Source organism: Syngnathus leptorhynchus, chromosome 2 (assembly GCF_054491065.1).
Source record: "Syngnathus leptorhynchus isolate UIUO chromosome 2, UIUO_Slep, whole genome shotgun sequence".
Taxonomy (NCBI): Eukaryota; Metazoa; Chordata; class Actinopteri; order Syngnathiformes; family Syngnathidae; genus Syngnathus; species Syngnathus leptorhynchus.
The window spans coordinates 5613976-5627041 of NC_141196.1; the positions used below are offsets into that span (position 1 = coordinate 5613976).

At 46.6% G+C, this 13066-nt stretch overlaps 2 protein-coding genes across 4 annotated transcripts; one reads left to right on the forward strand and one right to left on the reverse strand.

Moving 5' to 3' along the window:
• Window positions 1-153: 153 nt before the first annotated feature.
• usp12b (ubiquitin specific peptidase 12b) lies at window positions 154-3928 on the forward strand. Its single transcript, XM_085906055.1, has 10 exons — window positions 154-337; window positions 1037-1117; window positions 1193-1276; window positions 1344-1473; window positions 1544-1818; window positions 1894-1970; window positions 2395-2478; window positions 2549-2746; window positions 2821-2899; window positions 3046-3928. The coding sequence occupies exons 1-10, from the start codon at window positions 290-292 to the stop codon at window positions 3145-3147; spliced, it is 1158 nt and encodes a 385-aa protein (XP_085762181.1). The 5' UTR covers window positions 154-289; the 3' UTR covers window positions 3148-3928.
• On the reverse strand, window positions 956-11693 carry arhgap36 (Rho GTPase activating protein 36). Of its 3 annotated transcripts, XR_015065521.1 has the most exons (13): window positions 11327-11693; window positions 10214-10370; window positions 8246-8314; window positions 6766-7004; window positions 6394-6604; window positions 6274-6329; window positions 6051-6201; window positions 5798-5946; window positions 5520-5690; window positions 5167-5255; window positions 4898-5100; window positions 2340-4822; window positions 956-2004 (listed from the first exon to the last, which is right to left on the reverse strand). XR_015065521.1 is itself a non-coding variant. In XM_085906051.1 (12 exons), exons 2-12 carry the CDS (start codon window positions 10347-10349, stop codon window positions 4590-4592), a joined length of 1689 nt encoding a protein of 562 aa, XP_085762177.1. In that variant the 5' UTR covers window positions 10350-10370; window positions 11327-11693; the 3' UTR covers window positions 2057-4589. The 3 variants fall into 3 exon arrangements, 2 of the variants coding, with proteins under 2 accessions (XP_085762177.1, XP_085762176.1); XM_085906051.1 differs by lacking the exon at window positions 956-2004 and having other exon boundaries at window positions 2057-4822; window positions 4898-5082; XM_085906050.1 differs by lacking the exon at window positions 956-2004 and having other exon boundaries at window positions 2057-4822.
• Between the last annotated feature and the right edge of the window lie 1373 nt (window positions 11694-13066).

Here is a 13066-nt window from a genome sequence, read left to right on the forward strand (position 1 = left end):
AGTCATAACCCAGTTTTGGAGGGTGTGAAGACTTGTGCAACCATCTTATCTGAGTCTTTCCCTCTCAAATATATAAAAAATAAACACAGACGGGGACACATTCAATATGGCGGCGACGGGGCCGTACAATAAAGCGCTTAGGGTGACATCTTGTCTATGTGCATAGTACGGGGCAAAGTAGCTTTTAAAGCATTGAAGCCTCAAAGCTGTGCAGCCTCTCCCAGAACTGGGCAGCCGCATCGGCTGAACGTTTCACCGTCAGGGTTTGGTCCAACATGGCGGCGCACGGATGGAAATACTGATGACAGTCCGAAAGATCGCCTCGATTTGTACGATGGTAAGATTTGGGCATTTTGGACTCCCGTTATTAGCTGTCGGCGATAGGCAAGTCTCCGCGCTAGCCTACTTGCTAGTCATTCACTACATAAATAATAACACACTTTGAATGCTTTTAGTTCCAACTTGCGCTTTGTATCCATGCCAGAAGCGGCGAGGTCAGTGAGTCCCGCAACGCATTAGGTCTCTTATTTACTTGAGCTAAAGTTGATTCTTGCCCTTTCCTGACTATTCATGTTTGACTGGACGTTAGGACGATCATCATTTCCACCTCCTGTCATGTGACGGAACTTGTAATAATATTTCCACGCGTTGAGAAGGTGGACGAATTGAGCTTTAGGAACTGCTGATCAACATGTGCTTCACGAGGAGGTCAAAGTTGAAAGGAGAAGAGGAACCAGGAGTGCTTGTTTACAATTATTTTACATCTGCATTGAGAAATCACCCATACCTCATTTAATTTCATAATTGGAAAAATGATGGCTCATCTATCTCTGCCAATGACGTGCAGTGAGATCCAGAAGAATGAAGTTCTCAATACGAACAACGGTTCTTACCTCGGACGCTGTTCTTGAGGACTTGAGCTTTGACTTTGAAGAAGTGGATTTTGGGATAATTTTCTGTTTGTTATCGCCTATGAAAAATCCTCACACCTTGATTATTTATTATATCTTCTCCTGCAATTTTTCCCCCTCCACAGGGCGCCAATGCCTCTGCCTTGGAGAAGGAGATTGGACCAGAACAGTTTCCCGTGAATGAGCACTACTTTGGCTTGGTCAACGTCAGTATCGACGGCTTTTTGTTTTCCGTTTTCCAGTGCGATTTGCAGCAATAATCTTCTCTGTCTGTTCCCTAGTTTGGCAACACTTGCTACTGTAACTCGGTGCTTCAGGCTCTCTACTTCTGTCGTCCCTTCAGGGAGAAAGTTTTGGCTTACAAGGTAAATCGGGGTACGGTGAATCTGGCGGAGTTCCGCTCGGGCTCACTTCTCAGACACTTGTTTGCAGGTGCAGCCCCGTCGCAAAGAGTCTCTCCTCACTTGCCTGGCTGACTTATTCAACAGCATTGCCACACAGAAGAAGAAAGTGGGAGTCATCCCTCCTAAGAAATTCATCTCGCGCCTGAGGAAGGAAAATGGTTGACACCTTTTTATATTGTGGACTTTGGACTAAAACAGACTTAACCGTGTGCCATCTTCTCCACGCAGAATTGTTTGACAACTACATGCAGCAAGATGCCCACGAGTTCCTCAACTACCTCCTCAACACCATCGCAGACCTGCTCCAGGAGGATACGAGCCAGGAGGGGCAACAGAACGGAAAGTTGGTCCAGAATGGAGGAGGAGGGGGTGGTGAGGTAGTAGTAGTAGGGGGAGGGGGAAGTGGAGAGGGTGATGGTGAGAAGGAGACACAGCAGACGTGGGTCCACGAGATTTTCCAAGGAACGCTAACCAACGAGACACGTTGCCTTAACTGCGAAGCGGTGAGCGACATGAAATCAGGGATCACCTTGACCGCACGTGTGGAAGATGTTGATGATGTCATACTGCTGTTGCAGGTAAGCAGCAAGGATGAGGACTTCCTGGATTTGTCGGTGGACGTGGAGCAGAACACGTCCATCACTCATTGCCTCAGGTGACTGATGGGAACCTCTGGGCATTTAGTCCTCCTGCGGGATATACAGTTGCACTCGTACAACAACTGCGACGGAGGAGGGCTGTCAAATCGAATATTTTCCAGAATCGATTATTCTAGCAATTAATCAAATAATCTGATAAAATTTCAGTTCATTTTAAGAGAGTGACAGTAGGAGGATTGGGACAATTTTAAGTTCAAAATGGCTATACACGACTAACCGATTATCAAAATAGTTGATTAATTTGGAAATCTCTAACGGGGAGTGTGGAAAAAAAAAAAAGTAGTTGTAATATTATTCTCGGGTGATTCTAATGGTATAATGAATTGGCTAATTTACATAGGCAAAGAGCAGACAAGTACTGAGACCTTAAGATGGATGGAGAGCCCATGTGACCTTGACTATGTGGCTTTCTCCTCGCAGGGGCTTCAGCAATACGGAGACCCTGTGCAGTGAGTACAAGTACTACTGCGAGCAGTGCCGCAGCAAACAGGAAGCCCAGAAAAGGTCGGTCGCCTGCTCTTCCTCGGTTGTGTCCTGTGGCCGCTCGTCGCGTTGACAGATTTCCTCTGCTCAGGATGAGGGTGAAGAAGTTGCCCATGATCCTGGCGCTGCACCTGAAACGCTTCAAGTACATGGACCAGCTTCACCGCTACACCAAACTGTCCTACCGCGTGGTCTTCCCTTTGGAACTGCGCCTCTTCAACACTTCGGGAGACGCCACTAACCCGGACCGCATGTACGACCTGGTGGCCGTGGTGGTGCACTGTGGCAGGTGGGACCCGATCTCGAACCCCCCCCACCCCCCCCTCAGCTCTGTTCCTCACTTGTGCCGTGTGTCCCCTGTAGCGGACCCAACCGAGGACACTACATCACCATCGTCAAGAGCCACGGCTTCTGGCTCCTCTTTGACGACGACATCGTCGAGGTGCGTTTCGTTTAGCCATGATAACTACTTGTGGTAGGGGATGTTGATATCTGTGAGGACTCGAGAGGAAAAAAAAAAAAACCAAAACCCTGCCTGTCTTCCAAACATTGGAAAACCAAGGTTCTGCTTTTCTATTGTTCCTGCAGAAAATTGACGCACAGGCCATCGAGGAGTTTTACGGCCTGACGTCGGATATTTCCAAAAACTCCGAGTCGGGATACATCCTCTTCTACCAGTCCAGAGACTGAAGCGGTCCGTCGTTGGCATTCACGTGACGGATGACACGAGGGCTGAGCTGTCTTGCCTTTTTTTTTTTTTTTTTCTAAGCGGCCGATCGCCACCCAGGATCGGTCAAGACCTCTCGGCGGCCTTTGAAGAAGACAAACTCGAGCCGCACCCGAGCTCAACAACTGACATGACTTTTTTTTTCCCCCGTGTGCATATTCAAATGTGTGAAATGAGCTGGGTGGGTTCCGTTTGGCGAACACGGGCCACGAGGCCCCTCCATTCCAGGTGACTCAAAAGAGCTGTGGAGAGAACTTCTAAAGTTTCTGCGCGTAACGCCGTCAAAGGGCTTCTGGCACACCGGCAACACGCAGCCGCCAGGAACGTTGCCAAGCGGCAAACTCGGGTCCAAGGCGGCAGTCGTACTTCCTTCCATGGTAAACCCTCGCACATTTTGCTTGACTACTGTTTGCAGCCAGGTTGACATTGCCAATGAGATTCTCATCTTCCTCACCTGGATAAATAAAGGCTAAATCAATAAACACTCGGCGTGTAAACAAACGCTACTCGCGCGCTTTTGCGTCATTTGGGGGAAGACTCAAAAGTGCACTGATTCAAACGAAATGATCCCTATTTAAATATTTGTGTTGATTTTATTTTGACATCACTCTTCACTAATGGCCCCCGCGTTTCTTTGTTGTATATGTGAGATTTTATTTGACTTTCATTTGGGGTCGAGAGTGTGCATGTGTACATATATACAGATATTATCAGAAGCAAAATAATAAATGCTTGCTTGAAATAATAAGCTTGAATTTCTAGTTTATGGATAATTATAATCCCGCTTCGACTGTACTTTGCTGACGTCACTCATGTTGGTTGATTTCTACAAGTGTCACATGCTGCCCTCTAGTGGCTAAATGGTACTTCATTTGAAGAGTGACAAAAAAAGAAACCGACATTTCTGGCCCAAAATACACCAAAGAGTGAATAGTTACAGCACTCAATCACAACAAAAAACAATGTGCCGCTTTAACAGAAAGCAATCTGTACAAACACTGCAGCTCTGCTTACCTTCTGGCTCTCACATGTTTGCAGCCCAAATCACACAGATGGAGAAACTGGGGGCAGTATTATGTAAATTAGCACCACTATGACGTCACAATCCACAAACCTGAAAAGTGCTCAGACATTTCGAGACACAACGTTGAATGTTGATGAGACTTTTTGCACGAGACAATTATTCCCTTACAACAAAAACAAACAGAAGAACGCATTAAAAGGTCATATTTACAGCGGGCATTTTATTGTATTTTACAGATGATAAATTCAACAAAATAGTTTTAGTTCATGCAGGTCTAAAATGTTTTTTTTTTTTTTTTTGTGTAGTATGATTCCTTAGTGTCACACCTACACAGAGCTGTTTGTAAAAAGAACAAAGCCCCCAACCATCACCAGCACCATATCACACCAAGGTCTCAGAGCCCGAACCTTTCCCGGTGAAGAAATCCCAGAAGCTGCTTTTACCTTCCTCGGGGGGCACCTGCTTCACCCAAACGTTGCCGGCGTCCGCCGTTAGGTGCTGTCGACTGGAGGAGGAGGACACGCCGCACAAAGTGGGCTGGGCCAGACTGAGCAGGTTGTGATGGGAGTGGAACTGTCGCATGTGGCGGATGGATTTGCCGGGCCGGATTTCTCCTGTTGGTACGCAAGAAAGATCTTGACCGCAATTAAAATAGCGATGTTATCGGTAGAGGCGGAAGGGATGCGTACCGTATCGGTTGTCGTGCCGCTTCCTGCTCTGGTTCATCTTGAGCACGCTGAGGAAGACCTCGCTACTCAGGCCGCCCTCCAGAGACGAGCGAGGTTCCATCGGGGTCGGGGACAGACTCCCACTTGAGGCGCCGACCGAGTCCAGAGACGCTCCCGTGTCCCGGCGGCCGCCCGAGCCGACGTCGCTTTCCTCCGTCACGTTACTACGGGGTCGGTCGGGGTTATGGGTGCCTTTGGAAGGCGGGCATCAAAAGGATGACTGTCGTCACCTGAGTTTACGACGGAGCAGATAGTCGATGATGTCGGGGTCGGTCTGGATCAGGCTCACCAGGACTTCTTGTTGGAGTTCTGCCGACACCTACGCACACACGCTGGAATATTTAAATCAAGCAAGTGGGATTCATAACGCTACATCGAGACGCCTCCTTATCAGTGCGGCACTAATATTATTCCTTCTTTGCAGAGGATAAAGAACATAAGCTTTAACAGTAGCATTGTAATTGTAAGCCTTTTTTTACAATAAATGATTGGCTATTTGATAAAGAGCTGTGAAAACGTCTCGAGCCGAGTCACTCGTATCTCAAGGCAACCCCGATGTATATTCCGGTTAAAAGTGAATCACCGTGAAAAGGTTCCTGTAGTTCTGCATAAGCACCAGAGTGACGTTGATGATGGCCGTGCTGTCCTCGATGCCAACGGCCTGCGGACCGGCGTCTCCTCCTCGTTCCCTTTGAAGCAGGTTCGGCCCAAAGATGACCGCCAAATTGGCGGCCGTCATCTTGTTACCGGGGATCTGGGCAGGGTAGAGAGGCACTTTTGTGAGCGGGAGGTCAAAGGTGGACTTGACTACGGATATGGGTTTGGAGTCCAATAACAAAGTCTGTAAGAACCCACACCGACCTCCTCGTCGTTGGTGCCGACGGTGTCCTGGGCGAAGCTGTGCACGGTGTGCAGGAAAGTGAGGAGGCGGAGGAGCGTGTCGCAATTGCAGGGAGGCAGCAGGTAGAGCAGATGCTGCAGGTAGTGGAGTTGCTCCGCTCCTCTGAGGACTGGCTTGCAGCCACCGAAACAAAAATCAGGTGGAAATGATTGATGGACTTATAAAAATAATCGATCCTTGCAACAGCGGCCGATTGTTGTCAGGCGTGCGTACGGTTAGCGTGCAGGAAGGCGGGGTATAGCTCTCTGGTGAGAAGAGGGTCCGGCATGTCCCTGAGAAACTCTTTGAGCAAGGCGGCCACGTCGTGCACGCTGTGCTCCTCGTCCAGCTGAACGTCCACGCCTGCGTCAAAGTCTTCTCTCAGCTGCGGGGCGGGAACGACACAATGTAAACCTTGTGGGCATTTATTAGCGCGCTCATCACAAAGTGCGCTCACCTGCCGCACTCTCTTCTTGGAGCTCCCGACTCGGAAAATACCCACCGTTTGAAGACCTGAAGGGACGGAAAAAAGGAAAATCAGGCGTGCCCGTGGAACGCGGCACAAAGACGGGCTCACCGTGGGATTCGATGTGGCCGCAACAGCGCTCCAGTACTCGAGGCACCTGGGGGTAGACCGGGTTGAGGCTCAGCTTGCTTTGGCTCCTGCACTCGGACGAGCCGCCACTCTTCTTTGGCTCCAGCTCTGCCGGATGAGATAGCTGCAGCGCCTCCAGCAAGCGGGACTGACTCTCCACCAGGTCGGAGATGGAGTCCACAGAGAGGCCGCCCTGCGACGGGACAGTTCCGTAAAAATGAAAGAATTTGAATTGACCACGACCTGAGGTTAATTTTTTTTGTCAATTAATGAATCACCAAGATTGGATTCCTCCAACTAGCTTGCTTGCTACCTCAATTCAATTTTTGTACATTCCAATGACTGAAGTGTTACCCGTCTCTGTCCTCGCCCAACGGAGTCCAAAACGCAATGCGGCGGCGCCGGCGCAACCGATTTTGCGGACACGTTCCCCGAGAGCAGTTGGCGCTTCTCGGCCCTGAAGCACAAGATGCTGGCCTCCAACTCCAAGCAGTCACGTCGGCTCTCCTTCATGGCGTCCTGATGCCGCTTGAAGGCCCGGTCGTTGGCGATGACCTGTGACAGCGGGATGCCGAATGCCTTGGGGGCAGATTCTGACAAACGACATGCGCTGTTCTGTTAGGACAGACCAAACTGAACAATTGAGGATGGTGCACCCCGATCTAATCTCATAGTCAGCCAGCAGGGGGTGCTAGCAGACGTGCTTTTCTAAGCCAGGTAACCCGTGGAGGCCTGCTTTGGCAGAGCTTGGCTGTAAGCTCCTCGCTGACCCCGACGCACGCTGCCCGACTTTAGGCCACGTTTGCTGGCATCAGAAAACAATAGCCGCTGATCCGCTTGTTTGGTAACATCCTTGACATCTTGTGGCCACTGACATTTCTTTATTGGGTTTGGTGCAGATGGATGTAAATTTGGATCTAGGTTGGACTCAAGTTGTTCAATATTTTGGTGGTGGTGGGGTATCTGTTTTTTTATTTCCTTTCTTTTCCACGAAAACTTAAAATAGCCTGATGCGAGCAAGAATAGAAAAAGCTTCATAACCTCGAAGAGACCAAATGCAATTTTTAAAATCCAATTGTACTTTTTGTGATTCATCCAAAATTTGACCCAAAAAAAATAAAATCATTAATTTTTTTTTGTTTTTGCGCAAGATAATAAAAGGAGACAAATGTTGAGTCAGCCTTACAACTGATAGCCTGCCAATTTAAAATGAAAAAAAAAAAAACCAAAGGATACTTTGTATTACCATTGTACATCTTCATTCTATTTTGGCCACTTTAAAGCTGCATGAAGGATTTGAAGGCAGGGAAACAGCAGCTTCTGTTGTTATTAATTGCGCCACGGAGGATGCTTGACGGCTGCGAGAAGACGGGCGGAGCCAGCAGGAGCGGGGCCAGCTCCCGATGTTCCGGGTTCTCATTAACAGGGTTAGCCTTCAGCTAAGTCTAAGTGGGAGCAGGTGCTGCGTCTTTAAAGATCTGCACCACCGTTCGTTGACCTTCTTTACAATTTATTTATATATATACTTTTGGGGTAAATATTGCAAAACGCTATTTCATGGTATTTCAAATTTTATACTGGAGCAGGGGTGCTCACACTTTTGCAGCTCGGGAGCTTCTTTTAAAATGACCAAGTCACAAAGATTGAACCAGTACATATTGAATATTTACACCATTATTATTATTATTTATAGTCTTATTTATATTATTATTATTATTTCAACAAGGTGAAAAAGTAAATATCATCCTGTTCAAAAAGAGTTCATTCACTTTTGCTACACAACCAACATTTTCGAACATTCATCCACATCATTGCGTATGTGCATTCAACTCACCACGCTCTTTTTTTTCCTTGGAAAACGAGTCAAACTTCCTGCGCAGTGATTTTCGGTGTTTGCGTATTTCTGCAAAGGAAGAAATATGATTTATTCTCACATGTTCTCCATACACAGGTGCACGTTTGTTATTCCAACAACTTTGGAGATAATTTATGTGTTAGCAGGCCATTAAATGTCGTGCACATCGAATGAAGCTGTTGTGCGGCCTCACAAATTAGGTCTGGGTGTTCTTTTCCTAAAGTGTGGAACAGGAAGCCCACAAAAAAAGGACACAGGAGCATGAGAACAAGCAAATACGAGAAAATGTCTCTCCAAGCGATGACAGAGAATTCCACAGAGCTCGCCAGCAGCTAAATACGTCTGGCGACATTCAACAGCGCAACCCTTAAAATGTTAGTGAAGGACAACAGGAAGGGGAGGGGGCGGGGGGGATGGCGACAGATGTGACCCGACGTGCTCACCTCGGGGGAGAAACAGAGCGGGAAGATTCCCACACTTGCTTGGGGGGGGAAGAAAAAAAAAAAACACACCAACCCATGTCCAAGAACAAAACAAAAAAATACACTTCGTGCCATTCTCAAAACAATTACGCACAATGAAAAGTTAATTTACGGTCCTGTACTGTACATAGATTTGATTGATTAATTGATTGACATGTGACAACCATGAACATGTTGTGAACCAATCAGACGGCGATTTGAAAGCTGAACACGGGCTCAGAAGTTAATTGCCCTGAGAAAGCTTGTGAGACCAGGCTAAGAAAAGCAGCTTACAGAGTCTCGTCGGACACATAAACACACGAGTGCAATGCCTGTGGCCTCGGCGTCTTACGTTTGAAAGCACACGATGCTCCTTGTGCTTTTGACAACACCGGTGGATGGAAGAGCAAGCATTTACGATGACTTAAGAACTTGCCGTGCTTCATTTGAAACTAGCGATAATATTTTGAACATCTGGCAGCAAGTTTGAATGAGGAACTGGAACGCGGCCAGAAATCATGACATGTTTGCAACTCCGAGAGTTCCAAATCATTGCCGCTGCAAACCTTGATTAGCTCGACTCAACTTGATTTATAGAGGCCTTGATCAACATGCGGAACAAATTGCTGGCTTGTTTCCTTCAGTGATGTCATGGAGGATAAAGTCAACAAAGTCACTGGTTGAGAAAATAAATTTGAAGATCTCAACTTTATTATTCTTGCAAATGACAGTTATTGTTAAATGTGCGTTAAAATTTATAAATAGCAACGCTAATTTCTTTTAGCCTGTCTATGGCGTTTTGAATCGCATGCTAGCATTAAGCTAGCACCTTTTTTTATACAATACTATTCTCTTTTGTGTTTGGGTTAGTTTTACAGTGTACCTTACCTGGGATGATTTTGAATCCCATGTTAGCATTAAGCTAGCACCTTTTTTTTATATACAATACTATTCTCTTTTGTGTTTGGGTTAGTTTTACAGTGTACCTTAACTGGGGTGATAAATCTGGCATTTTCTGTCCATTTTATAGTTTCAACTAGTTATTTTGGAACAATGTGTTGAAAACTTACGGGAGGGCTAAAACATGTTTTTCGAGTCTTTACACTGGATATTTCAAGCTCTGGTCCTCGAAGGCCGCTAGCCGGCACATTTAGATGTTTTCATCTTCCAAGGCACCGGATTCAAATGTTCAGGAGAAAAATTGGTGACCCTTGCTCTGGAATGTATCCCACGCCAAAGTTAGGGCTTCACGTCGTTGACAAGATTGGTCATTTTTACTCTCGGGATGAAGCGGAGATCCTTGGACAAAGCTCCCTTGCGTTCCCTGTCCAAAGTTTTCCCTTTATCTTCCATCGTCTCCCTCCAAGTTCTCGCAAGCGTCTCCCAATCAATCAGTCCGCTTTGCCTTGTAGTTCTCGCGCTCTGCTAGTCATAAATCCGAGCGCCTTCCAAAGCCAACGACAACAACAAAGATGCCTTCACGTACCTCTGGGAATGCTGATCTTGAAGTGGAGCTCCCTCTGGTCCAGGTGGAACAGGGCCACTTGCTGCAGTCTGGCTCGCTCCACTTCCGACAGGTTCTGGATGGCCACGGGCTGGAGACGCACGCTCTGACCCAACATGTTGGACCACGTGAGGCCCCCCTGGCCAGACGCAAAAACACACGTGACATGTGGAGTGGAAACACGACGCTCCCTCATCTGGCAAGATTTAGCGCAAAAAGATTGCCAGGTTGTCTGCCGCCGCCAAGTTGGGGCACACGGATGGGCCCGCTGGCCATGAAATTGTCAGGAACAGGACATCGGATCAAAACAATGTGGAATTTTCCGCCACGTGATTGTCGGACGGGCGTACGATAGAAATGTGGGTCTTGCTTTTCTAATCACTTTGTAGTGAGAATACAGTTGTGTGCCAAGAGGCTAAACTGGAACGTTACCAGTCTTGGAAAAAGGTCAAAGTGTCAAATAATTCCTAATAAGGCAATTCTGAACATTTTCAATTCTGAATGTCTTCAGAAATGCGGAAGGAGGTAAAATTCTAACAATTTCTGCAAACTATTCATCAACCCAAATGTTCAAATTGAATTGAATACAGAATGATGGGGAAAAGGGATGTAAACATGTTAAAGATCTTATCATTTGCTAATTTGACTGTAAAATTTGAGGAATTTGAGGAGTTAAGAATGTCAAATAGCATGAATGATTTTGACATTTTTATCTTGTGGATGATTGAGTGCAAATTGCGATGAGGCGGCCAAAGTGATAGCGTCTGTCATGCAAGAAAGAAAAAAAAAAAAAGATCAGGAGGCTGCTTATTCCTCGGATAAACAACTAGTGGAGAGCAATAAAAAGTCTACTATGCCCTGAAGGTTTTGCTGCTCCATTTGGGAATCACAATGTGACCAGCCGACGGAGCAACAACAGTTTGAGTCCATCCGGCACATTGTGATGTCCCTTGCACACTTTTTTTTTTTCCAAAGTAAGTGTGATTCTACCCCCACTTTCAGCTTCAATACATTCAAAGCTGAATTTAACTTTCACTCAGAGTAAAAAGCCAATTTTGAAGACAACAAACAAGCAAACTGTCAAGGTACAAATACCTGGTTTGTCCGTCTGGTTGGAAAATTCTCAAAATGTGTCCCGAGGCCCCCCCTTGTTTTCTCTATCTGGACCCCATTGAGGCGAGTGGCACCGTCTGACTCCAAGCGCAGCGTGAGTAAGGCGAGGGGGTTGGGGAGGGAGGGAGGGAGGTCCAGAGAAAGGAGTTAGATTACAACAAGAAGAGAAGCAGGAGGAGGAGGAGGAGGACAAGTTGCGACTTCCACGAGCTGCAGAACATAAACATGGGGAGGGGTGTGGTGGCTCATGTTGGACTTCTGAAGATAAATGCCTAGAGAGAGAGAGAGAAAGAGGAGGAAATTGGAAGCAGTGGCTGGTGCATGTGTGTGGGGGGGGGGGGCAGGTGAGTGCCAAAAGGAGAAGGATTAAAACGTTGGATTAAAAAGGACGCAGGCACAGACGCTGAAGATGAGTGCAGACGTGACAGAGCAAAGCATCATGGGTGGCTGCGCGTGCGTGACAGCTAGAAAGCGCGCGCACGTGTGCTGACTCAGTCCGGCCTCTTTAAAAAAAAAAACCCAGGATGGATGAGACCTACACGCGCACGCGCGCGCGTGCGAGACACTTTCTTAGACAACACTGCACTCTATTGGCCGAAGAGCGCTCATGAGATAGCTAGTGTGGTGTGATGTCATTCAAATTATTAGAAACCGCTGCCAATCTGTCCCAGTGCACTTTCAGAAACATAATAAAAAGGAAACTGCAAAAACATTGAGAGGGTAATATTAGCATTAACCACTGGGGGGAGCTAAAGGGAGAAGGGCAGGGGCAGAGCTAATTGTTTTCCTGACTTATTGACTTGATTTCCCTACTTTTCAGATGAGCTTGGGCAGGAAATGCCGACGGTGAAAAAGAGATGGGGAACTAGGATACAGACGGTCACTCACTTCTCAACTGCCTCCGTTCTCTAAACAGGACGTTCACGCCCACGGCCAGGGCTACACTGGTCAGCATATTTTGGGACTGTTTGAACTTTATTTAATCGTTTTTCCGAATCTATTTGCCTGCATGAAATAATTCAGAGGGAGCAGCCCGTTACAATATAGACACTAAATACAGTCAACATCAGTGCAGGGGCGGAGCTATGTGGTTGCCAGGGGTGGTCAGGGTGTTTGATTTTTTTTTTATTTTTTTTTTATTGAATATGCTACTGCTCGTCAGAGTAGCAGTTGTCTGAAGGTCTGAAGGAATGACCAGGATAATACGAGATTTTCATGAAGTGTTAGCATTAAGATAATCTAATATGCAATTCTACATTTGGTTAAATAATGTTTGTTTTTAATTTTGTGTGTCAGTTTTACAGTAAACTTTTTTGCAGGGGGAGAATTTTGCCAATCCCAATTAGAACACAAACGTTTCACTCGTCCACCCGAAACCTCAGCGAACCCGATACAAGGGGACACCGGAGAAGAGGCGGTGTTGACGTCTTATCTCTGACTGAATTGATCCATCGTTCCAAGACACGTCATCACTTTTAGGATTACCGCAAACACGCCCAGCAAATCTACAAACACCACACAGTGACAAAAATAAGTGGACCCTTAATTTTACTTTTTTTTTTTTTAAGCCACAATTTCACTGACAGAAAACACCAGGAATTAGCCAGATCCATTCAGGCTTTGATTATGATAAGACTCATATACTTTTTTTTTTGGGGGGGGGGGGAAGAAACATGTACTATGCTAGAATCCTTCGTCCAATCAGAGTTCAGCTTTTGTCTT